Below are 25,890 nucleotides of genomic sequence, written 5' to 3'. Positions count from 1 at the left end.
CCATAGAATCAGAATCCATTCACAGCTGAACCTCCAGCCGGTTTTCAGAGGCAGCTGGGAAGAGATTGCCCATTCTTCTCCCACAGAACAGGAGAAGCTGGTGGGTTTGAACCACATGCCTCTGGTATTGCAGCTCAATTTCTTACCACTAGGCCAGAGGGGATATTTTTATTTAAGTTTTAAAGATCATCTCAGAGAAATATTTTCAGGGGTTCAGTCAGCTACAGAAAGTCTGAATTCCAAGAGAATTTGGAATTTTGTTTTACATTTTTTACCTTTCTACCAAGGATTAGTCTACTGATCAGTAGATTATTATTCATAATGATCAGTAGCTGGGCACCATTCTGTTCTCCTTATGTCACGGCAAAGGAGACAGTCACACATTCCATATCTTCCTCCTGTTGTTTCAGGGACCCAGAGGCTAAGTTTTGTGTCTTGAAAGACCCAAGTTGTTGCTATTGTTATGTGCCGTTGAGTCACCCGAGACTCATAGTGACCATATATACAACAGCTCTGAAGCCTACCCTGCCCTGAGCCAGTCTCACTAATTTCAACACACCAACCCCCATTGCCTCAGTCACTGTATCAATCCATCTCATCCAGGGTCTTTCTCTCTTGCACTGTCCCTCCACTCTTCAGAGAATGATGTCCTTCTTCAAGGACTGATCTCTTATAATCACATGTCCAAAGTATGTGAGATAGAGTGTCAAAATCCTAGCCTCCAAAGAGAGACTTGGTTTCACCCTCCCCAAGACAGATGTAGTTGTTTTCTTGGCAGTCCATGGTATGTTTAAGACTCTTCTCCAGCACCACAACTCAAAGGCATTGATTCTTCTTCTGTCGTCCTTAGTCATCCCAGCTCTCTGATGCATACCAAGTAATTGCGAAGACCCAGGTGCTAGACAATAAACTAGGAGGTCTAATAGAAGCACTGAACAATGTTACTATGAATATGCTCAGGAAACAGAGACTCAGACAGAGATTTATGCACTACTGTTCATTGCAGTACTCTTCACAATAGCCAAAAAGTGAAAACAACCTTGATTTTCATTAGCAGGTGAAAGGTTAGACAAAATGTGGTAAAATACTACCCAGCCAGTAGAATAAGTGCAGTCTTGACGCCTGCTACAGAATGAACAGGACTTGAAGATGTTGCTGGTATGTTCTGTTTGCCCAAGACTACACGTCAAAGTGACCATGAACTTGATCTGAACCTTGTCCTGTCCTGCACCATCCTCACATCTCAGACATCCTCGAGCCCATTGTTACAGTCACTGTGTAAATCCTTCTGGTTGAAGGGTTTCCTTTCTCTGTGACTCTCCACTTTTCCCAGCATAACATCTTTTTTTCCAAGGAATTGTCTCTTTTTTTTTAAACAAACCCATAATTTTATTTGCTTTTCAATAAGTTTAAATCCTTGAGGGATACAACATTACACGGATTCTGTGTCCAGTGGCCTTAGCGGGAAGGTTGCTCTGAAACTTGGCCCAAACCATGACATTGTTTCCTGGGCATCAGTTACCTTTCCTCAGATTACTCTGGTTTTGTTAGGTTTGCCACCAGGAGTCACTGTATTATTTTTTGCTTTGTAAAAAACATAAGCACCTCTCTTGCCTCAATAGAATTCCGCTTCATCTTGGGCATAAACACGTTCAATTTTAAGAAGAGCTGTGTGCTACTTCTGGTTCTGGAGACCTCTTTTATAGCAAAAGTGACTTTGCCCCGAAGCCTCCCAACCATCTTTGTGGTTTAGAAGTCCTGCTTGCAGGAGGCCTTCACGGGCTCCAAGATGTCGACAAAAGAATTGCCTCTTCTGACAACATATTCAAAACCTGTGAGATGAAGTTTCACTGTCCTTGCCTCTAAAAGGCACCATGGCTGTACTTTCTCCAAGACGGATTTGATTGTACTTTTGACAGCCCATGTACTCTTTTCCAATACCACAATTCAAAGACATGGATTTTTCTTCTTGTGTAATGCTGACTGAAATAAGCCAATCACGAAAGGACCTATATAAAAGGATTAAAAAAGCCAAATGTATAGAGAATAGGTGTAATAGTGATTACCAGGGGTAGGAGGGAGGAAAAAGGAGGGGGTTGTGTTGCAAAAAGTAAATTTGATTAAGGATTGTGCTGCTCAGCTGTTTGTTAGAATTGTTGTCAAGGAGTTATTTACCTGTATAAAAGTTGAATTGGCAGAACTGTAATAGATAAGTTTATAATAATACAATGACCAAAAAAAAAGTAGTCACTAAGAAAACACCTCATAGGGTCTGACTCCTTGGTTTAGGAGTGTAGGGTCGTGGTTTCATAGGGCATTCTTTAGTTATTCCTCTATCTTTTTTGATGGATAGCTTGGTCCTGGGACTCCACTAGGAGCTTGTTGTGCGCATTGGAGAGTAGAGGGAAGAAGCTGGTAAGTGATTTATAGGCATCAACAGGGGCTGCAGGAGTGGGAAAGCAGGGTGTGGAGCTGTAATCCCCTCTGTGTTGAGATGTTGGTCCCAGTGTTGAGAGCACAGTCTTTTCTCAAGAACTCACCCTGGGAACATCTCGTTTCAAGGAGTCGTCAGGGAGAGAGCAGCTCCCTACAGCACCTGCTCGTGTGTCTGCAGCTCAGAAGGCCCAATAACAACGGGTTGGAGCCATTCCCTAGTAGAGTTGATACTGCTTCAACTAGTACACGTCCCAGGAAAAGGCTCTCTGGCGTTGTTACTCTCAACTTTTTTTGGTGCAGATGGTTAATTCTTGACCACAAAACTACCTACCACTAGCAAACTAAAGTGAAACTGTACTGGTCAAAAGTGTTCTCTTTGACACCTACCTCTGCCTTTCCTTGGCTCCCCATTGCCCACTGAATAAAGATGCCAGTCTTTAGCCTGTCTCCACAGCCCTCCATCATCAGGACTTGGGTTATTTGTCCAAACTGATCCCCCACCCCAGGCTCCTGGTGCTCTACAGGTTTGTTCTGTTTTCAGCTGCCCCACACTTTTTTTTAACCACAGAAATGCATTTTTATTTAATTTAACATGCTAGAAAGGTCTCTGCTCCACTTTATACCCAAGTCCTTTGTGGCTTTCTATGGAGTGCTGGGTATCTGTACAATATCCTGTATGCCTGGTGCCAAGCTCTATGATGAAGTGTACACGAAGGAGGGCCATGGACACAGAGATGTCTCTCCCAGGTGGTGCCTACTGTGTGCCATCAGCTGCAGGAATATCTATCTGTGGTTGTACTTGTGCAAGTAGAAGGTGGTGATGTAGACCAGGATGAAGATGATCCACAACAAGATGAATCCACCCTCTATCTTCATGGCGATGCCCAGCTGCCCGTGCATGGCTTCTGGCAGAACCTCTTGCATTTGGAGCTCATCTCACTGTTGGACAGGATGACCTTTGGTCTGCTGTCCTTCCACTGGACATACTGGATTCCACACTCCTGGGTCTGCATGTTTTCATTCCCAGGTCTTCCTGAACACAGCTGCTTAAAGGCACAGTGGCTCCTGTCCACTGCAGTGCTCTCTCTCTCACTCTCTCTCTCTCTCTAGCACAATGCCAAGAGGTGACTCCTCATACTCATTTTATAAATGGGGAAAGTTAAGCTAGTAACAGACTGTGATTTTTGCATGCCACTCCATGTGGCCTCTGGGAAGTAGCATCTAGGTTCAAGGAGAAGCAGGGCTTTGTCCCGTCAGCACTTTGTGGTGAGAGTGAAGGAAGGATCTCTCTCTCTCTCTTTCTCTCTCTCTCTCTGTCCACTTCCTAAACAAGAAGCCTCTGGAAACTATGAACTTTGAAAGATGTCAATAGTTGTAGAAAGGCTTCAGGCTTTTTGTTTATAGGGTGGCTATGAGTCATGCTTGACTCAAAGGCAATCAGCAACAAGACTGAAAATCCAAAATCACAGTCTTAGGGAGGGAATAGGAAATGCATAGTCAAGGTATGAGAGAGTAAAGGCCTTCTGGAATCTGCACTGGGATGTCGGAGAGTAACAGGATGTGCAATTCTAAACTGCAACTGGGAATTCAAGGACTGGAGCCTGGACTCTGGGATGAAAGGCAGCGGCAGCACCAGCTGTGATGAAATCCGAGCCCCAGCCGGCCTGCCAGGGCAGACTCGGGGCCAGGGGCCAGGTCAGAGAGAACGGGAGAATTGAGAATGTGGTCATAGGCCTTGTTTGTCAGGTGCTGGGAACTTATCAAAAAAAGACAAATGAAGCTTAGTTGTCCCACAATATCCCGAGAAGATCCCCTAGCACTCTGGCTAGCAGTCTTGAGGCACAGAAGTAGTTCTAGATCTCACCAGCACACCTGTGTGGTGCAGAAGTTTAACACACTTAGGTGCATCAGAAGAAAAGTCCCAGGATCTACTTCCAGGCGGGGGGCGGGGGGGGCGGAATCAGGCATTGTAAACCATGTAGAGTACAATTCTACTCTGACACATATGTGGTGTTGCTGTGACTTGGAATTTATGCCACAGCAACTCGCATCTGTGCCAGTGGATAACTCCTTGCATCCCCTCAGGTCTACGAATGGCCTTGGAGACCACAGGCCCCTGGCTGAGCCAGACAAGGCACACTGAGTGTCTGATGTGAAAGTGTAGGATCCTCAGTGCTTCCAGGGGCAGGCCGGCTGGCAGGGGGTTCTCCTCAAACCTGGATGACTCAGCGTGCTGGTAGGATTCACATTCCCGTGTTTCTCTTCCAGGGCCATGTTCTGCAATGATCTGAAGGAGAAATATGAAAAGAGGATCATCATCAAAGGAGTGGACGCGGAGATCATGCACATGCTGCTGGACTACACGTACACCAGCAAGGCGCTCATCACCAAGCAGAACGTCCAGCGGGTCCTGGAAGCCGCCAACCTCTTCCAGGTGTGTCCACAAGCAGGGGCAATGATCTCTGCTCACCCGGCAGACACTGTGTCCCCCCCAGAAACCTGCCTGGGCTGGGCCCCAGGCCTGTCCGTTGGCCACCACACATACCTGTCTGGGCCTGTGCTCACTTGAAAGTCACAAGGTGCTTCTTTGGAAGTTTTCACAGAGGTGGAGAGACGGGGCACTGGCTGAACAAGATGAAGCCAGGGGAGCTTGGTCTCTAGAGTTTAGGCATGATTCTTGACCCCAGAATTGGCAACTACCATTAATTTACAGAAACCTAATTGGGCTTCAAATTGTCTTCCTGTCAAACATTCTTCTAGGTGGTATAGCACTGGTCTGTGCGTTGCTGTACAGAGGTAACTCATGGTTGCTGTGATGCTGAAGCCTGTGACAGTGATGTGCCAATCGTGGTAATGGGCACCCATGGTGGACAGTGTTGGCTGGACCTTCCCGACTGGGAAGCCTGGAAGCAGGAGCGGCATCCACTTCCAAAATGGCTTGCCTCCGGAAACTCTTATGTACAAACAGTGCTCAGGCTGTTCTTTCATAGGGTCGCTATGAGTCGTCTACGACTCGACAGCATTAAACAACAACAACAACAATTGGAGATATGGATGTATAGCCTCAAAAATCCAATAGTGGGCCTCTATGAATTGTAATCCGCCCTACAGCAGTGGATGTTCATTTTTGGTGTGTGTGTGTGTGTGTGTGTGTGTGTGTAATTGGTGGGGCACAAGTGATTTGCACCACTGGCTGCTGGCCTAAAGGTTGGCAGTTTGAACCTCCACAGAGATGCCTCGGAAGAAAGGCCTCATGATCTGCAGCCATAAATACTGCATCCAAGAAACTGCTGTGGAGCAGCTCTATCCTGTAGAGCACAGTGGTGAGTCAGGGTTGATTTGATAGCACTCAGCAACAACAACAACAACAACAACAGCTGAAGCCAGACAGCACCCAGTACTTCATAGACTAGAATTTAATCTTTATTTAGCACAATGCCAAGAGCTGACTCCTCATACTCATTTTATAAATGGGGAAAGCTAGGCTAGTAACAGACTGTGATTTTTGCATGCCACTCCATGTGGCCTCTGGGAAGTAGCATCTAGGTTCAAGGAGAAGCAGGCTTTGTCTCGTCAGCGCTTTGTGGTGAGAGTGAAGGAAGACTATTGAGAAGTGGGAGAGATTACGGAAGATGAAATGGAAATGTCCAGAATGAGGTTGTGTTTTAAAGTGACATTAACTCTTTCCGCTTGATTATGTTTGCTTCCATCTGATGATAATTTTGTTTCACTTTAGAACATAATTAAGCCCATAGACTTTGTCAGCTGCACCAAGGTTGTCACAATTACCTGAGTTACCATCTGCCTACATGGAATATTAAACCATTGAACCTGATTCTGAGTGAAGGCACAGACTGATTTATCAAGGGCATTGTGATTTAAGAGAGCCCAGGGACAAGTCGGGCCAATCCCAGGGACTGGGGGCAAGTATCAGATCTTGGCCCTGGTTTGGGAATTTGAGAGGCAGAGTCTGATTGGTCAGCAGGGGGTCACCAGTAGAGGAGAGCAGAAAGCTGAAGTCTGGAAAGGAGAGATCCTCATTCAGAGACTACGAGCCAAAGGTATTAGGTTTGTTGAGGCTGGCGTCTGGGCAGGATTGATGAGGTCCAGCAAGGGAGGGAGAGTGAAAAGAGGGAAGCAAACCAACAATGAACCATACATTTTAAGGAATGGTTGCTGCAATTTCAGCTAACTTTATTAGCTTAGCTTCCCCAGGGCATCTTAATCCAAATACAGAGCAAGCTACTTCTCCCAGAATTGGTTAAGCCTTACCTATGTCAAGTTAGTTACTACCCACACACCCATCTCTTCACCCTGTCTCTCAACGGCTTATCCCCTCAGCCTCACTGGTCAGCAGGAAAATGATCCCTCCTTAAATGGAGAGAAGCTCTGAAAGTCCACACTCAAGGAGTCCAGCAATCTAACTTCAGAAAATCCTTCCTAGGTACTCAGAAGCCCTCTATGTAGTTCAGGTTTTATGTTTTGGGGTTCCCCCCCCCTGTTATTTCTCTAAAATGAAAAATGTCCCCTCCTAGGTCCTCTCCAAAAATTTCCAACAACCTTGAGCAAGCTCGCCTGATTCACCGTTGCTTAGCAAAGTCACAGTGACCATTGCTATCTTCAGGCTAACTTCACTCCCTGGGCCCAGAGCGTGCTGCTGACTTGTCTGAGGGTACGCAGCACTAACATTCCTTCCTTAAAGTGTACTATCTGGTATCAAAGTAGATGCTCAATATAGAGTTCTTTTATTGAGCATTTGCTATGTGCTTTGGGAGCTCTGGTGAAGTCGTTTGTAGCAATGGCACTGTATTTGAGTTGCGTTTATGAAGATGGCACAGGATAGGACCAGGTTCAGAGCTGTTGTTCGTAGGCTTGCTATGAGTCATAGATGACTCAATGGCACCTAACAAGATGTCATGCTGTGGTGGTCTAGTTCAAAGGGAGTTGTGCTGCTAACTCAAAGATTTGTCTTTCTGGTGGTCTGAACCCACCAACTGCTCTTTGGGAGAGAGATGAGCAATCTCCTCCTCTGAGATTTACAGTCTCAGAAACCCAGGAGAGGGTGAGTTTTGAGTTGGTTCTGACTTGAGGACAAAGAGTTTTTATCTGCTATGATAGATGGTGAAGAGATTGAGACTGTTAACAGCTTTAGTTTGCTTGGCTCCACAATCAACACTATTGGGACCAGCAGCCAGGAAATCAAGAGACACACTGAATTGGAAAAAATCTGCTGTCAGGGACCTCTCCAGAGTACTAAAGAGCAAAGATGTTAGTCTGGGGACTAAGGTGTGCTTGATTCAGGCCATAGTCTTCACAATTGCTTGCTATGAGTCAGAGAGCTGAACAATGACTAAGGATGATAGAAAGAGAATTGATGCCTTTGACCTGTGGTGCTGGAGAAGAGTATTAAATATATCGTTGACTGCCAGAAGAATAAACAGGTTCATCCTAGAGAGGCTGAAGCCAGGCTGCTCCTTGGAGTCAAGGATTCTGAAGCTTCGTCCGACATACTCTGGGCATGTTGCAAGGAGCAACCAGTCCTTGGAGAGGGACGTCATGCTTGGGAGGGTAGAGGGACAGAGAAAGAGAGGAAGCCCATTGATGTGATGGATTGATACAGTGACTGGGGTAACGAGAGTAGGTGTGTCAGAGACAGAAAAGTTGGCACAGGATAGAGCAGGGTTTCAGGGTTGTTTTACTTAGGGTGCAATGAGTCACAAATGACTCGACGACACATAACAGCAGCAACAACATGAATGATGTAATTGCCGCTGGATACCAGGTTTTTCAGTGTTTCCCAGTTACTGAAACTAGATTCTCCAAGATAGGTTAAAGGAATATATTTTGTTTTTAAAAATGTCGTTTTCAATATTTTTAAATTGTGATAGAACTATAAACTCATTACAGAAAATAGTTAAAAACACATTTAAGTGGAGAAAACATACAAATAGCCTATTGTGTCTTCGCAGCTCTAGTGGCAGAGCTGGTAAGGCCCTGTGCCTTTGGCAGGTCCCATCCACCATGGAGAAAGATTGGCAATCCGGTCCTAAGTGATTCACAGCCTTCAACAACCCACTTAAAGGCCGGCTCTGAGTGGATCCTGACTTGCTGTCAGTGAGTGAGGGACCTCCTCCTATGCAGAGACTGTACGGTGTATATGCTCTTTGGGGTGCACGGGCATCTGTACCATGATCTAAGCATTTATGTACAGTCAGTGAGCAGGGTTCTAGACAGCATACCTTTGGAGTCTCACTGCTTGGATCTCAATCCTAGTCCGCCACACTCCTGCAACATCACTCTGAGCAAGTGCCATCATTTATTTTTTAAAAATGTTTTTTTAAGTTTCATAATTTCTTCATATCGCATGTTCTTTTTCAGTAAAACAGGGTTGACAGTACAGCCTATTTCAGAGTATGATATTTGTAAAGGATCTGGCACATGGTATTTTATATATATTTCTAACATTATTACAGGTCACAGGCAGATTTTAAAAGAATGAGTTCTTACTGAACACACTTTTTTAGTTTATTCTCCCTGTATTGTATTGTAATGCCAATAGATGCATTTCTGTGATACCATCTAATACTGGATAGAGTTTAACAGGACAGTAATTTAGGGAATCAATACCTGGAGCTGGAAGTTTAGATTGTTTCCATTGACTTGACTATCAAAAACCAGTGTTTTCAGAAACAACCCATTATTTTTACATTTAGAAGTAGGAGTGGAATCCACTTCCTAAACAACATGCCTCTGGAAACTCTATGAACTTTGGTAAATTACAATAGTTGTAGAAAGGCTTCAGGCCTTTTGTTCATGGGGTTGTTATGAGTCATGCTCGACTTAACGGCAATCAACAGTAACAATTTTACATGGATGAGCTGGATTTACTAATTGAAATAAATGAATTAAGGACACAAACAGGCAAGTTATGAAAGAGAAAGATCAAATGGCCAGCAAATACATTATAAAAAGCCAAAACTTATTGGTAATTCAAAAGTAAAAAGTCAATAACATACTAACTTTTTGTGTATCTTATTGGCCAAGTTGTTGTTATATACCACCGAATAAGAACAGACTCATAGCTGTTATTCCAGTGGGTTTCAGAGACAGTAAACCTAACAGGAGATTGCCCATCCTTCTCTCATGGGGTAGCTGGTAGATTAGAACTGTGTTTCTTTGAGTTGGCAGAGCAACTCCTTACCATTAAGGTAACAGAGGATATTTAAAATGGTTGAGTTGGCAAGAATGAGCTGACATAAACATGTCCACCCATTGTGGTTAAACAGAAACCTCTTTCTGGAAGTCATTCTGAATAGAAGTATTTCAAATATTTTAAACATACATCCTAATAATTTCCTCAACTCTGAAGAAACATACACACACACACACACACACACACACACACACACACTCACCTTCCAAATAAAGAGTTTATTAAAAAAACAACCAACCAACCAACCACAAACATACATCCTAAATAAATAATTAAGTATGGCCAAAAGAATCTCATATAAATAATTTAAAAAGTCAGCGACCGCCAGAAATCTTTAGGGGGAGAAGGCATCAGTCTTCTGCTTCTTACTTCCTCCAGCCAGGTCTTCAGGAGCAATTACTTTAATGAGCTGTTTCTTGTCAATGATTTGTGTACGTTGCCAGATCCACGAGTTCTACTTTCCTTTCTGTCTCTCCCTAGCTCTGGTCTCCTGCAGGTTTGCTGCACAACTGTCATCCTGGGACTTCCCTTGCTGTCGTTCTGGAAGCTACTTTTCTCTCCATTCTCTGTGGGATCTTCTGTTCTTGGATATCATGTCTCCTTCCTGGTAGAAAGTTTTAAGGGCTCATCATCTTGATTGCCTTATAAAGAGTATATGCGTGGTGGGTTGTCGAGTGATTCTGCCTCATAAAGAGAGACTGTAGGTCAGAGAACTGCATCACAGGGTTTCTGAGGCGGTAAGTTTTTACAGGAGCAGAGGACCAGGTCTTTTCTTCTGCTGACCTTCTAGTTAGTAGCCAATTGTTTTAATCATTGCACCACTAGGATTCTTTTAATGAAAATTATACCAAACCCAAACCTACCACCAGCAAGTCAATTTTAACTCATAGCGATCCTCCACAGAGTTTCCAGGGTTGTTAATATTTACAGAGGCAGACTGCCCGTCTTTCTCCCGCACATTGGCTGGTAGATTCACATCATAGACTGTTTGTTAGCAGGCCAATTTGTGATTTACTACACCACCAGGGCTCCTTATGAAAAGTATCAGGGGATACACTTTGGGGATCTAAATGCCTAAAAAAATTTTGTTCTTCATTATCGATCAATAGTTTACCTATAAAATTAAAGGTTGAAAAGAAGTCTTTTGCATTTTAAAGGCATAGCTTGAAGTCTCCAACTTCTAGTGTATCAATTCCATAGTGTTGTTATCATAACTTGTCATGAACAAGAGAACTACAGACATCTGGAAGCTGAGAATTAAGGTCCTGGCAGAACTGTACTTCCTCTGGATTCCAAAGGGAAATCTATTTGTTACTTCCAACTTCCGGTGTGTTCACCTTTTTCAACTTGTGTCCACATGACTGAAATCTCTGCTTACACATCACATTGCCTCATCCTCATTTGTTATCTCTTCTGTGTGTTTGTATCTTAAAAAGATACATGTGACTGCATTTAGGGCCCTGCAGACAATCCAGGATAAACCTCAAGTCCTTAACATAATCGTATACCATGTATATATATGTATGAGTTCTGAGAACCATACACAGGTTCTAAGAACTTGGACACAGTGGCATCTACTTCCTAAACAACATGCCTCTGGAAACTTGAACTTTGACACATGTTGATAGTAATAGATGGGATTTGGGCCTTTTGTTCATAAGATTGCTATGAGTTGTGCTTGACTCGAAGGCAATCAACAACAACAATAACAACTCATTAAGAGTCCTGGTGATCCAGTGGTTTAAGCATTTGACTGCTAACTGAAAGCCTGGTGTTCTAACCCATTAGTGCTTCACTAGAGAAAGCTGTGTCAAACAGCTTCTACAAATATTTACAGCCTTGAAAACCTTACAGGGTAGCCCTACTTTGTCCCATAAGGTCAGAATGAATCAAGTATGAGTCAGAATCCTTTAATGGCAATGTGATTTGTGTATTCAATCCATTCTAGATGGTTTCCTCAAGAACCCTCTTGGTCATTTGATCTTTAACTGTCTATGTGCATTTAAGATTGAGTCCTTATGATGATGCTACTTTGAAGCTTCATGTAAATGAAATGGAATGAGAGGCTCATAAACATAATAGTATTGCTGGAGCCACTGAAGGTTTTCTTGTTCTGTTTTGTATTTTTATTATTTAACCAAAAAGTTCATTAGTTTTGAGTTGGAATCAATGCATAGCTGACTTCACGAGCACGTTTTCAGAGGTTGTAAACTGCATGGGAGGAGATTGCCCATCTTTTTCTTATGGAGATGCTGGTAGATTCCAAACACCTGAGAGACACTGCCTTTGGGTTAACAATTTCTTACATCTCTAAGTGTTAAAGCAGACTGTTGGACTTTGTCTAGCTTTGTTTTTATTTTCTTAGAATTTTTTCTCCAGATAGGAATCCTTTAGTCTTTGTAGGGATTATAAGCCAGGTGTGAACATTCTGGAAGGAATATGTATGTGTATTTCAGTTTGGGTACAAACCTTTATTTCACTATCCTTATTTTTACTGTAACATTTACACCTATCTTCCTCAGTTTCTAGTATCACTGAATGCAGTATCTGTCAGGTTTGCTTGAGAATCTTTCTTCTCCAGTGGGTGTGAGGATTGATTAGGATCAGACTGCCTTCTGACAGGGGGCAGGACTAGGAGGATTAATTTACTTCATTGACTTCTTAGGCTGTCTTTGCCTTGAGGGTTCCTTAGAACTTAAACTACTGGGTATTTTTCCTTTTTTATTTTTACTTTAGAAAACAAGTTTGTTTTCTCTAGGTGGTTGGTCTGACCTCCTTTCCTCAGCGAAGTCCCTCACCAGCCTTTCCATTCTGTGGTTTGGGGTTACTGTTGTTTCCTAGTTTCACTGAAGATGGAGATTGCATCTTTGTTCCTTGTTCTCCTTTTAGTTGGGTGGTGGTTTTTCAAACTTTTCATCCGAAACTCTTTATCTATTCAAGACTAATATTTTGTGATGAATACTGTTGTTTTTAAAAGTTTGTCATTTCCTGAATAAGCAAAGCACATCGGAAAAACAAAAATGAGGTGGGATGCTTAGCATTCCTTGACCTTCAAACACGGTGGTAGTAACCAAAACAGCATGGTACTGGTACAGTGACAGGCATATAGACCAATGGAACAGAATTGAGAATGCAGAGATGGACCTAGCTAACTATCTTCAACTGATATTCAACAAGGAAACAAAACCTATCAAATGGGGAAAAGACAACCTCTTCAGCATATGGTGCTGGCAAAACTGGACTGCTACCTGCAGAAAGCTGAAACAGGATCCACATCTCATACCATACACAGAAATCACCTCAAGATGGATAAGAGACTTGGGAGTAAAACTCCAAACCATAAAGTTCAAAAGAGACAAACTGGCTTAGAAGGCCTAGTATACAGTATAAAGAGATTGCCAAATACAGGCAGAAATGCACAATTTGGAGAGGATAAAATTGATGAGTGGGGCCTTCTAAAGACTAATTCCCTGTGCATACCAAAAACATTTCCCAACAGAGTGAAAAGAAAACCTACTGATTGGGAAAAAATTTGACAATACCATTTCAGACAAAGGTCTTATATCAAAAGTTTACAAAATCCTATGGGGCCTCCATAAGAAAAAGACTGATAATGCAATTACAAAATGGGCAAAAGACATTAAACGACTTTTCACAGAGGAAGATATCTTATGATGGCCAACAAACAAATGAAGAAATACTCAAAATCATTGGTGATGAGAGATGCAAATAAAAATCACAATGGGATACCATCTCACTCCTGTAGCAGTGGCAAAGCTTAATAAGACAGCAAGTAATAAATGTTGGAGAAGATATGGTGAGATAGTAAGTCATATACAATGTTGATGGGATTGTACAATCATACTGGAAGGCAGTTTGATGTTTCCTCAGAAAGCTGAACATAGACATTCCATATGAACCAGCTATTCCACTACTCCAAATAGACCCCAAGAAAATGAGAACTAAGGCACAAACCAGAGACTTGTACACCAATTTTCATAGCAGCATTGTTCACCATTGCAAGAACATGGAAACAGCCGTGATGTCCAACCACAATCAAATGGATTGAGAAATTATAGTACATTCACATGATAGGACACTACACGGCACTCAGGAGCAAGGATTTTATAAATCACTACTTGGGAGGGACTGGATAGCGTTATGCTAAGTTGAACTCAGTCCCTTAAGGACAAATACTGTATAAGACCAGTATTGTAGAATGTGTATGAAGATTCAAGGCGGGGAGAGAGGAAGCAGAGGAGTGAAGATGGATGGGTGGGGGTGATTAGTCATTGGGTCACATAACTTGATGGATGGAGGGAAGGGTGGGTAAAGGAAATGGGAAAGATCTTGTGTGATTAACAATGTATTTTGTAAGTAAACTAGTATAAATAGAAATTTTACTTAAAGAAGAAAAAGTTTGTTGTTTGACCCAATTTTCATGATAGTCTTTGTTTATATTGTCATTGTTGTTAGGTGCCCTCAAGTCCAGTATGACACACAGTGACCCTGTGAACAACAGATCTTAACCCTGTCCTATCCTGTGCCGTCCTCATCATCCCCAACACACTTGAGCCTCTTGCTGTACTCACTATGCCTCTCTATCTTATTGAGGGTCTTCCTCTCTTTTGCTGAATCTTCATCTTTCCAAGCAGTATCTCCCTTTCCAAGGAGATCTAACAATGTACTAAAGATATGTAGATGAAGCTTCATAATCAAAACTCTCATTTATTCACATAAGCCAATAGTGTCCTTGGTAGTTTTTGTCTTTGCTGTCTGTTCTTAGAAAGTTCCTCTCTATTGTTTGATCATATTCTCATTCATTTTCAGCCTTGTTATGTTTCCAGCTTTGGTATGTTGTTATGTGCAATCAAATTGCCTGTGACTCATAGCAACCCTACGTATTACAGCTCTGAACCCTGTGCTATCCTGAGCCAGTCTCACTGTTCCTGACACACCTGTCCCTGTTGCCCCAGTTACTATGTCAATCCATCTCATCTGGGGTCTTCCTTTTCTGTGCTGTCCCCCAGAATCTTCCAAGCATAATGTTCTCCAGGGACTTGTCCCTCCAGGCCACAAAGCCAGAGTATGTGAGACAGAACTTCAAAATCCTTGCCGTCCCTTTTCCTTATGAATCAGGGTGAAATCTCTCTCAGGAAGGAGTGATAGGGAATGGCAAAGGACACACTGACAAAGAAGATTAATCAGAACTGGTTTTGACAAGCACTGTGGCAGTGGGACAATTAAAACAGACTTTCAAGCAGGGAGTGGGGGGAAGAGGAACCAACTGGGAGACGGTAGAGAAAATAGTGCAACAATGAATGAATGGAAATCCAAAATCTCTGTAAATGTTCATTAAAATTAATAAAATTTAACAAAAAAAAATCCTTGCCTCCAAGGAGCAGCCTCATTTCACTTTCTCCAGAATGGACCTATTTGTTTTCTTGGCAGTTTGTGGATGTTCAATACTCTTCTCCAACACCACAAATCAAAGACCTCAATTCTTCTCCTGTCATCTTTATTCATTGTCCAGCTCTCTGATTACATAGCAAGTAATTGTGAAGACCATGGCCTGAATCAGACACACCTTCCTCTCCAGACTGATATCATTGCTCTTTAGCACTTTGGAGAGGTCCCTGACAGCAGATTGCTGCAGTGCAAGTCATCTTTTGATTTCCTGACTGCCAAGAATGTTGATTGTGGATTTGAACAAGCTGAAAATTGTTAACAACCTCAATCTCTTCTCCATTCATCATGGTGCTGCCAATTGGCCCAGTGGTGAGAATCGTTGTCTTCTTGATGTTGAGCTTCAATCGGCCCAGTGGTGAGAATCTTTGTCTTCTTGATGTTGAACTTCAATCCATATTGAAGACGACAGTCCTTGACCTTCTACAATAAATACTGCAGGTTCTCCTTGGTTTTAATAAACATGTGTCAAGTGCATAACACAGGTTTTTGATGAATCTTCCTCCAATCTTGATGCCACATTCCTCCTCATAAATGTACTGCTGCTGGGCTGCTCCTTGGAGGCAAGGATTCTGAGGCTTTCTCTGACATACTTTGGACATGTTGTAAGGAGGGACCGGTTCTTGGAGAGGGACATCATGCTCGGGAGGGTGGAGGGACATCGCAGGAGGAGAAGGCACTGTATGAAGTGGATTGATTCAGTGACCGGGGTAATTGGGATGGGAGTGTCAGAGACAGTGCGATTGGCACAGGACAGAGCAGAGTTTAGGGCTGTTGTACATAGGGTCGCTATGAGTTGCAAGTGACTTGATGGCATATAACAACAACAACATTGAGTCAAACTTGTGCTGACCCTACAGTGTTTTTCTGAAGGTGCCAATCACACAGGAGATGATAATCCATCTTTCTCTCTCAGAGCTGCTAGTGGATTCAAACCAGCAGCGAGGCACAAACTTTGTGCATTGTGACTCGATAGAGATTAGGCCACCATGCACAATGTCTAATAATCTGTAACAATCCCTTTTGTTTTTCTTTTTTGTACTCTGTAATTTGAATGAAAGTTTAAAAACAAACTGGTTTTCATTCAACTAGTCATCCATATTTTGAGCAAGGAAACACTGCATGGCTCAAAATTGGGAAGGGTTTACACCAGGGATGTGTTCTTTCTACATACCTTTTCAAACTATTTGCAGAGCAGATCATCTGTGAGGCTGGGCTCTAGAGGAGAAATGTGGCATCAAATCTGGAGGAAGACTCATCAGCGATCTGCATTATGCATATGACACAACTCTGCTTGCTGAAAGTGAGGAGGACCTGAAGCGCTTGCTGCAGAAGGTCAAGGACTGAAGCCTTCAACATGGATTGAAGCTCAACGTCAAGAAAACAGATTCTCACCACTGGGCTGATTGGCAGCATCAGGATGGATGGTGAAGAGATTGAGATAGTTTACAGCTTTAGTTTGCTTGGCTCCACAATCAACACTCTTAGTACCAGCAGCCAGGAAATTAAAAAATGTATCATGAGGGGGAAGTCTGCTGTTAGAGACCTCACCAAAGTATGGAAGAGCAACGATCTCAGTCTGGAGACTAAGATGCGCCTAATACAGGCCATGGTCTTTGCAATCACTTGCTATGTGTCAGAGAGCTGGACAATGACTAGAGATGATAGAAGGAGAATTGATGCCTTTGAGCTGTGATGCTGGAGAAGAGTATTGAATATACAATGAACTGCTAGGAGAACAAATAAGTTCGTCCTACAGAGGGTGAAGCCAAGCTGCGTCTTGGAGACAAGAATTCTGAGGGTTCGTCTGACATACTTTGGACATGTTTCAAGGCAGGATCAGTCCTTGGAGAAGGACTTTATGACAAAAAACATCTCACAGAAGACTAAGAGTTTACCTACAAGCCAGATGAAGAAGATGTGAAGCAAAGGAGATCATATTTGTCCCAAGTTTGCCTTTGGAGTGAAGGATCTCCAATATACAGAGCAACCAGTGATCGTTTAGAAGGAAAAAGAAGTGGGTTAGTAAGAAAGTCCTTGGGGCCTACATGAGGATAGAAGGAGGGACAATGGAGCAGAAGGCTGGTTCTCTGGCCTGGGCCGAGAAGAACCCACGTGGCATTTCCTCTTATGTGTGGGGACAATTGAGGAGACTTTGATGAAAAACCTGAATTTTCTTTTTTTCATATTATTATTATTGTTGTTGTTTATGTCCTTCATGGATGAAGTAGGATCTATAATGTCATGATGAGGTAGATCAGTAACTGACTTAATGATCTGTGGTGCCTTCTTGGTTTACACAATACTTGGAACATAGTAGCCACTCAGTAATTATTTGTTGAATAGATGAATATGTGAATATAAGTGAGTATATTGCCCTTGTTAATTATTAGCTAGACAGAAGGACTACTTCAGAAACAGCTCAAACTCTCAACAAAAAGTCAGCTATTGAAAACAGCAGGGTGTGTGGTCCTGATTGGGCACTCTTGAGGATGTCATGAGTCAGAGTCCACTTGATCACAACTGAGCATGGCCACCACCTCCAAAACCAAAATTTATGCTGTTCCTAACATCTCAACTACTTCTGTGTCCCTCTTAGTGACTCACAAGAAACTGTCCTTTACCCTGCTGTGCTGCTCTGTAGGACTTCAAGGAATGTTGAGATCTGGGGTGAGTGATTGCCTCAGGCTTCCTTTGTCTGCAAACCTTACACTCCTGTTCCTCTTCTGCTGCTGCTACACCAGATGTTCTTCCCTTCACCCTCATCTCTGCCCCCATCCCACCCCTTTCATTTCTTAAAAAATTATTTTAACATTCTAATTTGATACATATATTTTGGTGACTAGAGTTTGTCTTTTACCTGAAGGAAGAAGTAGGAGGGTTGGAGTGATGAAGTAAACTTATTTATGTGACTTCAACTTTCAATTTCCATGTTATCCATGCTTTTTCTTGAATTCATCTCTGTTTAACTATCTGTTACTTAGCATTATTCCTTTTCTTAAGCTCCATTTGTTTAGTATCCCATTTTCTATGGACATTATGTCTTCTTTTACTACATTTATATATGAAAATTATGCTTCTGGGCTATTCAATGATGTGTTGTAATAGTTTTTCCAGAATAAAATTTTAATTTACACACACACATGCTCATGCGTGCATGTGCACATCACATGCACAAACTCTTTCTCTCTCTCTCTTTCTCTCTCTCTCTCTATCTCCCTCTCTCCCTCTCTATTCCAATTTGGTATCAAAGTATGCATTCTCTGATTCTGGTCTGATTTGGGAGAAGGAATTCAGGGCATCATCTCAGAGACCCAGTTCATCATCTCAGAAGATCTGCCTTCTTAGGCTATTGGTGGTCTTTCTCTTTCTCCTATCTCTTCCAGGGAATATTTCCTCTAGATTGGGGAAAAATGATGCTTATATTACATAATCCTTTCTGCTATGTCTAGAGTTAGAAGATACACTTTCTATCTAGAATTCCCAGGATTCTTACTTTTGAAGGTTCAGATTATTACCAGTCATTGGTGTTCTTCTGAAAACAATTTTTCCAGTATTTATTGTGAAAATTTATTTAGTAATGCAAAAGTCAAGAATTATCTTCTTTTGTCCACTGTGCCACTGTTTTCTTAAAGAAGAACTACTCTAGTTACTATCTACAGGTTATGAAACCCAGAAAATGAGATGTGAGGTTCTGGTTGTAATTAAAATCCATGTTGCTACCAGATAATGGTTTTGACTGTGACATACACCTATAAGAAAGGAGCCTTGTTTATTTGGTTAATTACCTAATGGCTGCTAACTGAAAGGTTGACAGTTTGAATCTACCAGTTGCTCTGTAGGAGAAAGATGAGACAGCATTCCTTGACACAGACTTGCAGCCTTAGGAACCCAAGCGAGATGCACTAGGAATTGGAATCTACTGGATGGCAATGGATAGATTAAACATCAATAATGTGCCAGGTACTATGTGAGGGACTATTAGGAGAAAGCCTAGTAAAGGCATAAATAAAGATCACACTTACATAGCATCTTCTTATGTGATCACATTTTGGTGTTGACAACATTTCTGTGAGTGAGAAGGCCTGGTCACACCCTCAGAAGGAGCCTGTAAGATGACATTTCTTACTTTCAACATTTTTCAGATGAGGAAACAGTGACTCAGAGAATTTCAACTTAAAAAAAGTGTTAAGTTTGGGGCCTAAACCCCAAACTCCTAACTCCATTGTCCATTTCCATTCACCACCACAAAGCCTCTAAAATCAAGAACTTCCAAGCCAATGGACAATGCAAAGTCCAAGGCAGAAGTTAGGAGGAGAGTGGATGGAGTGACCAGTTCTGACCCAGCTTGAAGCAGCATTGAAGTGAACCTATAGAAAGGGCAGGACATCAACAAAGGACCATAGGGTCGAGGACAACAGAAAGAACTAATAAACAAAAACTCAAAATTTCAATCTCCTTTACCACAAACCTAATTTGTGCTGCTTTCTCATGCTTGGACCTGCCTCTAAGGACTTAACTTCTCCTTGACTGCTTATTCTCTGTCCTGTGTTTCCCATGATATCTCATTTAATACACATATATATTCTGAGCATCATACATGTCCCAATCATTCCATTTAATCCTCACAATGGTGCCCATTCATGACTTTTACTCTGTCCCTAGGTCTAGTTACTAAGCTCCAGTGAGGCCATTTGTCTCTTGAATCTTAGTGTGGTCTACACATATTCCTTATTGTTCATTGTTGGCTGTTGGAGCTCCAGTTATCTCCTTTGGAGATTCAGAGACTATGATTGCTTGAATTTTGGCTATGTTTGCCACACACATTGAGAACTGCCCTTTTCCTTTCCCTCAAGACTTCACTTCTGAGGTCAGGCTCCAGACCCTGCTTTTCCTTGGTGAATAGGGCTTTTGTAGGTTTTAGCCCCCTCCTTTCTCTGATAGAGAAAATCTGAAGACAGTTGTACAGCCAACCCAAAGCTGGTGCCTCTCTGTGATTTGAATTCCATCAATGACTCCATGGGAAAGATGGAAAATCTCCTTCCATGTGACTTAGAGTCTCTGAAAACCCAGTAGAGAGTCAGCTATGAGTTGGTCCCAAGTCTGTGGCAATGAAGAGTTTTTCTTGACCAATCCATATGGCTTCCAGGAGCCAGCAGAACTCTCAGCCAAGCACAAAGCCAGGTTGGGAAATCTGGAGGGAGCAGAGGACTTCCTGTGAGAGGGGTAGATGTGTTCCCACAGAGGTGGAACTAGGTTCATCACCTAGGGAGAAGGGAGAAGAAAGAAGGAAGAAAAATTAGGATCAGTGGTCATTTACAATGTTGAAGTATAAAGACCTTTCATTAATATCAATACAGTCCCCATAAGAGAATGTCTTTATTAGTAGTATCTATTGTCTGGGAAGAAAAATGGTGACTAAAAAGCACTACATCAATTTAGAAACACTCTAAAACACCACCCACTTTATTTTCACCTTGATCTGTTGATACTAAATATGGTGCCAAGATCTTCATAAATGCTTTTTAAAACAAATGCTCTGGGAATTACATGGTCAATGGAATTAAGGATTCAGACCAAAGTAGGACATCAGTTACTCTGGAGTTAATTTGGAGGAACCTTTATATAAATGTGAGTTGCATTAATGGAGAGTCATAGAACCCATGATTTGGAGACTTTAACATGAAAGCTGAGGCGGGCTGGTGTACTCGCTGGAGGCATACACTTCTCATGGGAACTGCAGTCATGTCTCAAGTGGTTTCTTTGATTGTATTTTTAGTCTCCCTGTTCAAGAATCAGGTGCCTGGCTGTAACTTTCTGCTCAAATGTTCCCCAAACAGGAAGTTGGCTGTTTCTCTACCCCCCCCCCCTTATCTGCCATCACTCAACTTTAGTAAACAAGTTCATGTTTCATTGGGGCAGATAGAGACAGAAAAGTAGCCTAAAGTCTTTAGGGGGGGGAAAAAAATCTTGGGTAGGAAAATGTCAAGAAGAAAAAATTAAAATCTTGTTCTCAAGATTGCCCTACAAGTCAACAGGCTCCTGGCCGTTCATTGAGATCATGTGACATTGTCCTTGACTTCTCACACTGAAAAAACTGTTTATTGAAGCACATTTTAGTTGAAATAGTGACAGCTTGGAGACTTTTCTTCCAGTGTTGTTCTCATAAAGTCACTTTCAATCTTCTAGTACAGCATATTAGATTAATGCTGGGCTGCTAGGCTAAAAGGTCAGGAGTTCGAACTCACCAGTCACAACAAGAGAGAAAGACAGAAGTTTGCTCCCATTAAGATTTACAGCATTGGAAGTCAGATGGAGGAGAGTTTGCATGAGCCAGAATCAACTTGATGGCAGTGGGAGTTTTGTTTGATTTGTATTTTGTTAGTTAAATACCACAAGTTAGAAAGGCTTTGTAGTGCTGAGTGAGAAGATTGTGGGAATCTTGAACATCATCTCTACTACCTGTTGGACCTTGGGCAACATACTCAATTCTTTCCTTTTTATAATGGTAATACTAATGGTCACATCCTGGTTTTGTTAAATAGAATTGATGGAAATGTCTTGCACAGATCTCAGTACTTTTATTACTGTAGAGTTGGAAACAATTCATAGCTCCACCTTGTGTTAGCAGCATACTTCCCTATGGGCTAGGTCACCAGAGCTTCCCAAGTGCTAGGTTTGTGTCATGCTGCTAGCTGCAAGTATTTGCCAGATGTCTAAGAAAGAGTCCTTCTGCATTTCTTTCCTCTATTTTGTTAGATTTTATCCTAGAAACTTCTGGAAAGGAAACCACAAGTTTAACCTAAAGATTGCCGTTGAGATGCTTGTCACAACCGAGCGTGACACAGAGTAGAAATGCTTTACCTCAAAGGAGGGGCAAATGAATTGTCAAGTGGAGCAAAGAGGGGGGAAATAGATTCCATGTCTGGGTATTGGGAAAGCCATCAAGGTGGAAGTGACTTTGGAGAAAGAACCTCATGGGTAGGTAGGATTTGTCTATTCCTTTTTCTTTCTCTTCCTTTATCTTCCATCTTACCCTGTCCCTTTTTCCTTAAGCAATTATTGATGTAGAAATAAATGTGTCCAGAGTCAGGGGCTGCTTCAAGCACAATCTTCCTAGAGATCTGATTCTGTTTCTGTCTGGTTCTCTCCACCTGACTCTTCCTCCTGTGCTGGCTTTGTTCTCAGGTGGATGGATTCCAGGGTGTTAGCTCAAAGTGTCCTCTGCAAACACGATTCCTATCAGATGACCAACAAACATTTGCATACAATTGTAAGGTTTGTCACTTCCTGCAACTCTGCAGGAGAAAGATGGTTTGTTACCTCCTTGAGGTAAACTAAAAGGGAACTTCTCAGTTGAAAATGGAGTGGTGAGTCCTTCCTTAGAAAGTGAGCTCTGGAGTCACCCTATTGTGAGTGAGCAGGATGGGATTAAAAGAAAATGATGCAGGAGAAAGTCTGTCCGAGGCTGAGGAAATTGCAGGAGCAGTGAAAGACTCAAAAGAGAAGTTCAGTGAGTATTTGGAGAAGGTAAGTGACAGGTCTGGTTGTCATTGGCCAGATTGTTGACAGCCTTGAGGAGGTGTAAGACCTGTTCTGGATTGAAACAGTGGAATCACTGTGCTTTGTTACATAGCCTATCTATCACGCTTGTTTTACACTCTCTCTCATTGCCCTTAGTTGGAGCTTATTCATAGCTGATTCACCAGTGAATTTCCAGAGGCTGTAAGTTGCCTGGAAAGAGATTGCTTATCTTGTGGAGCAGCTAGTGGATTCAAACCACCTGCCTTTGGATTGGCAGCACAGCTCCTTACCCACTAAGCCACAGAGCACTTGAAATGTATTTTAGGAAGTTCTGGTAATATAGTTACTAGTGAGTTGGGTTGCTAACACAAAGGTTGTGTATCTCTGGTGATTCAAATTCTCTAGCAACTCTGCAGGAGAAAGATGGACAATTTCTTTCTGTTAGAATTTACAGAAGGATCACAAAGCTTTGGAACTGAGTTCGAACACTGAGCTTGAGTTTGCTTTTTGAGTGTATTTTACTACTGTCTGCAGCTTCAATGAGCATGGGTACGGTGTCTCCCTCTGCCCAACACTCTACACCCCCCTCCCCTGCCCCAGCACTAGTTGAGGGCCTTGGTGAATTAATTCATAGTTGGGCGAATGAGCATTTCTTAGTGGAGAGGGACATATTTCTAAGAAACTGAGTTTTATTTGATTCGCCTCCATGGTCTCCTTCTTTCCACATCTAAAGTTATCAAGCAGGAAAAAGAAATGGCATGTACTGGCTGATCCTTCCCATGTCTGGGAAGATGAGACTATCTCAGTTTCCCTGTGAAGTATGCAAATGATGCTCAGCCTGTGTCTGGCCCTGTCCTGTCATGCATCCTTCAATATTTGACTGCAGCATTTTGGGAGAATAGAGAAACATACCCTTTTAAAAAACCTAATATAAATCCCAGATCTACTATTTGTTTCCTATAAGTCTTTTCTTTATAAAGGAAATGATTTACCTTTCCAAATCTGTCTTCCTCATCAATAAATCAAGAATGATCATAAATATCACCTCTACAGTGCTGTGAGGATTAACTGAGCTAGTTAATAAGATTCTTAATACATGTTCTTTGTTTTTATTGATTTTTTTTAGCATTTTACTTTTTCACTGTAGACTTAAAAATCAAAAGAAAGAATTTATTTTATTTATTCCTTGGATTTTAAAGGCACTTGCACACTCAATATTAAAAAAGCTTGATTTGTAATGTAAAATTTTACAAAATCAAATTAGTAACTTTCTTTCTGTAGGACCACATTTGAGATAACCACTATTAACATGTGCTACCTTCTAGTATTTTCTCTATGCATTAAAACTTTATTTTAAATGAATAATTCTCACTCATGATACGTGATTCAAGAGATAAAAGGAGATGTTGTTGTTATGTACCTTCAAGTCGCTTGTGACTCATAGCGACCCTATGTACAACAGCCTTAAACCCTGCTCTATCCTGTGCCAATCTCACTGCCTCTGACAGACCTATCCCGATTACCCCAGTCACTGAAAAGGAGATAATGAACATTAATTTTATCTCTCTACCCTGACATGTTGTCAGGAGGGGGCCAGTCCTTGGAGAAAGACATCACGCTGGGAAAGGTGGAAGCTCAGTACAAAAGAGGTAAGCTCTTGATGAGATAGATTGACACAGTGACTGTAGCAGTGGGGTCTGTCAGAGTTGGAAAGGTTGGCTCAAGGTAAGGCAAGGTTCAGAGTCACTGTCCATAGGGTCACTGCAAGTTGTAGTCCACTCAGTGGCATATAACAACAGTAACAACAACTCTGACCCAAGACACTAGTTTCCCTACCCAGAAACAACCACTGTTACTCAGTTCTTAAGTGACTTCCTAAGTATTTGGGATCTCTATTTAATTTCCATATCCTCTTCCCCTCACATTCAGGGTGTGTAGATTGTCTGTAAATTTGAGAGTTTCCTCTCAGCCCTTAAGGACATGCTGGTGGCCAGGGCCAGATGTGGCTCTGGTAACCAGTGTAGGGCCGGGGAGGGTTGACCTCATACTTTCACTCTTTGAACTGAAAAATCTTGAAACAAATGCACAGGTGTTAGACTTCTCAATCTCAACCGTTTCCACAGCTGCTCGTGTGAGGAGCAGAAGTGCAGGTGGTTGGAGCCAGCAAACAGGGCAGCCTGAGGCAGAACTCGGACTTCCTCCAACATTGCATTGGCCTCATTTTCTAAACTGGCCATCGACGTGTGGGCTATGAAACTGGAAGTTAATATTTTGCAGTGTCACTGATGTACGAAATCTAGGATGTGTGCCTTCTATTGTGATTTAGAGTGATGACTAGATCCCAGACCAACGTGGTCAACCTTAAAACCAGCTTTGTCCTTCTCCCTATCACTCAGCACTCAACCTTCAGGTTCCACAGCCCTGCTACCTCCAGCCCCCATCGCCAGAGCCTCTGTTATGCATGCTGCCTCCTCCCTAGTTCAGTTTGCCTCATCTACCTCTCCACTAAGCCCTACCCTCAGATCTGTCCTTCCACAAGGGCCTTGGCCTCCCTCTGCTCCCCCTTCCATTGGTTAATCTGCCCAAGCACACTGAAAACATGGAACCACGGGGGATCCAGAGGACAAGAAGGGAAAGTCGAAGATTAGAATCATTCAGAGCTAAGCTTCAGAGGACGAAAACCAAGAGTGAAAGGAGGCCTTTTGACTACGACACTGCTATTGCTAGGTGCTGTCCAGTTGACTATGATTCAGTGATCCTGTGAACAGGATCCAAACCTGGCCCTGTGCTGTGCTATCCTCACAATGGCCATCTCCAACATGCTCAAGTCCATTGCTTGAGTCGCTGTGCCAAACCATCCCACTAAGAGGCTCCCTCTTTTCCATCCACCCTCTACTTTTCCAAACATGAAGTCTTTTACCAAGGTGCCTCCTGACAACATGCCCAAATTATCCGAGACGACATTTTACTGCCCTTGTCTCCAAGGAGCACCCTCGTTTCACTTCCACTGAGACAGATGTGTTTGCTTTTTTTGGTGCATGGTATAGTCAGTATTCCTTACCAACACCACAATTCAAAGGTGTCAATTACTCTATGTTGTTGTTGTTGTTATGTGCCGTCGAGTCGCTTGCGACTCATAGCGACCCTATGTACAGCAGCCCTAAACTCTGCTCTGTCCTGTGCCAATCGCACTGTCTCTGACACTCCCATCCCGATTATCCCAGTCACTGAATCAATCCACCTCATAGAGG

The 25,890-nt window shown here is 42.4% G+C and overlaps 1 protein-coding gene across 1 annotated transcript in view; it reads left to right on the top strand.

Annotated features, from left to right (window-relative positions):
* Nucleotides 1-25,890, top strand: part of KLHL6 (kelch-like family member 6) — a 94,719-nt gene that overhangs the window by 38,101 nt on the left and 30,728 nt on the right. Inside the window, exon 2 of the mRNA XM_006884054.1 lies at nucleotides 4,705-4,870. Coding sequence (XP_006884116.1) covers nucleotides 4,705-4,870 — 166 coding nt within the window. The remainder of the gene's footprint in view (nucleotides 1-4,704; nucleotides 4,871-25,890) is intronic.

The sequence above is a fragment of the Elephantulus edwardii genome, unplaced genomic scaffold (genome assembly GCF_000299155.1).
Source record: "Elephantulus edwardii isolate Elephantulus edwardi_28Jun2011 unplaced genomic scaffold, EleEdw1.0 scaffold00031, whole genome shotgun sequence".
In the NCBI taxonomy this organism is placed as follows: domain Eukaryota; kingdom Metazoa; phylum Chordata; class Mammalia; order Macroscelidea; family Macroscelididae; genus Elephantulus; species Elephantulus edwardii.
The sequence above is the reverse complement of the archived record's forward strand: the minus strand, read 5'-3'. Positions and strand labels throughout refer to the sequence as shown.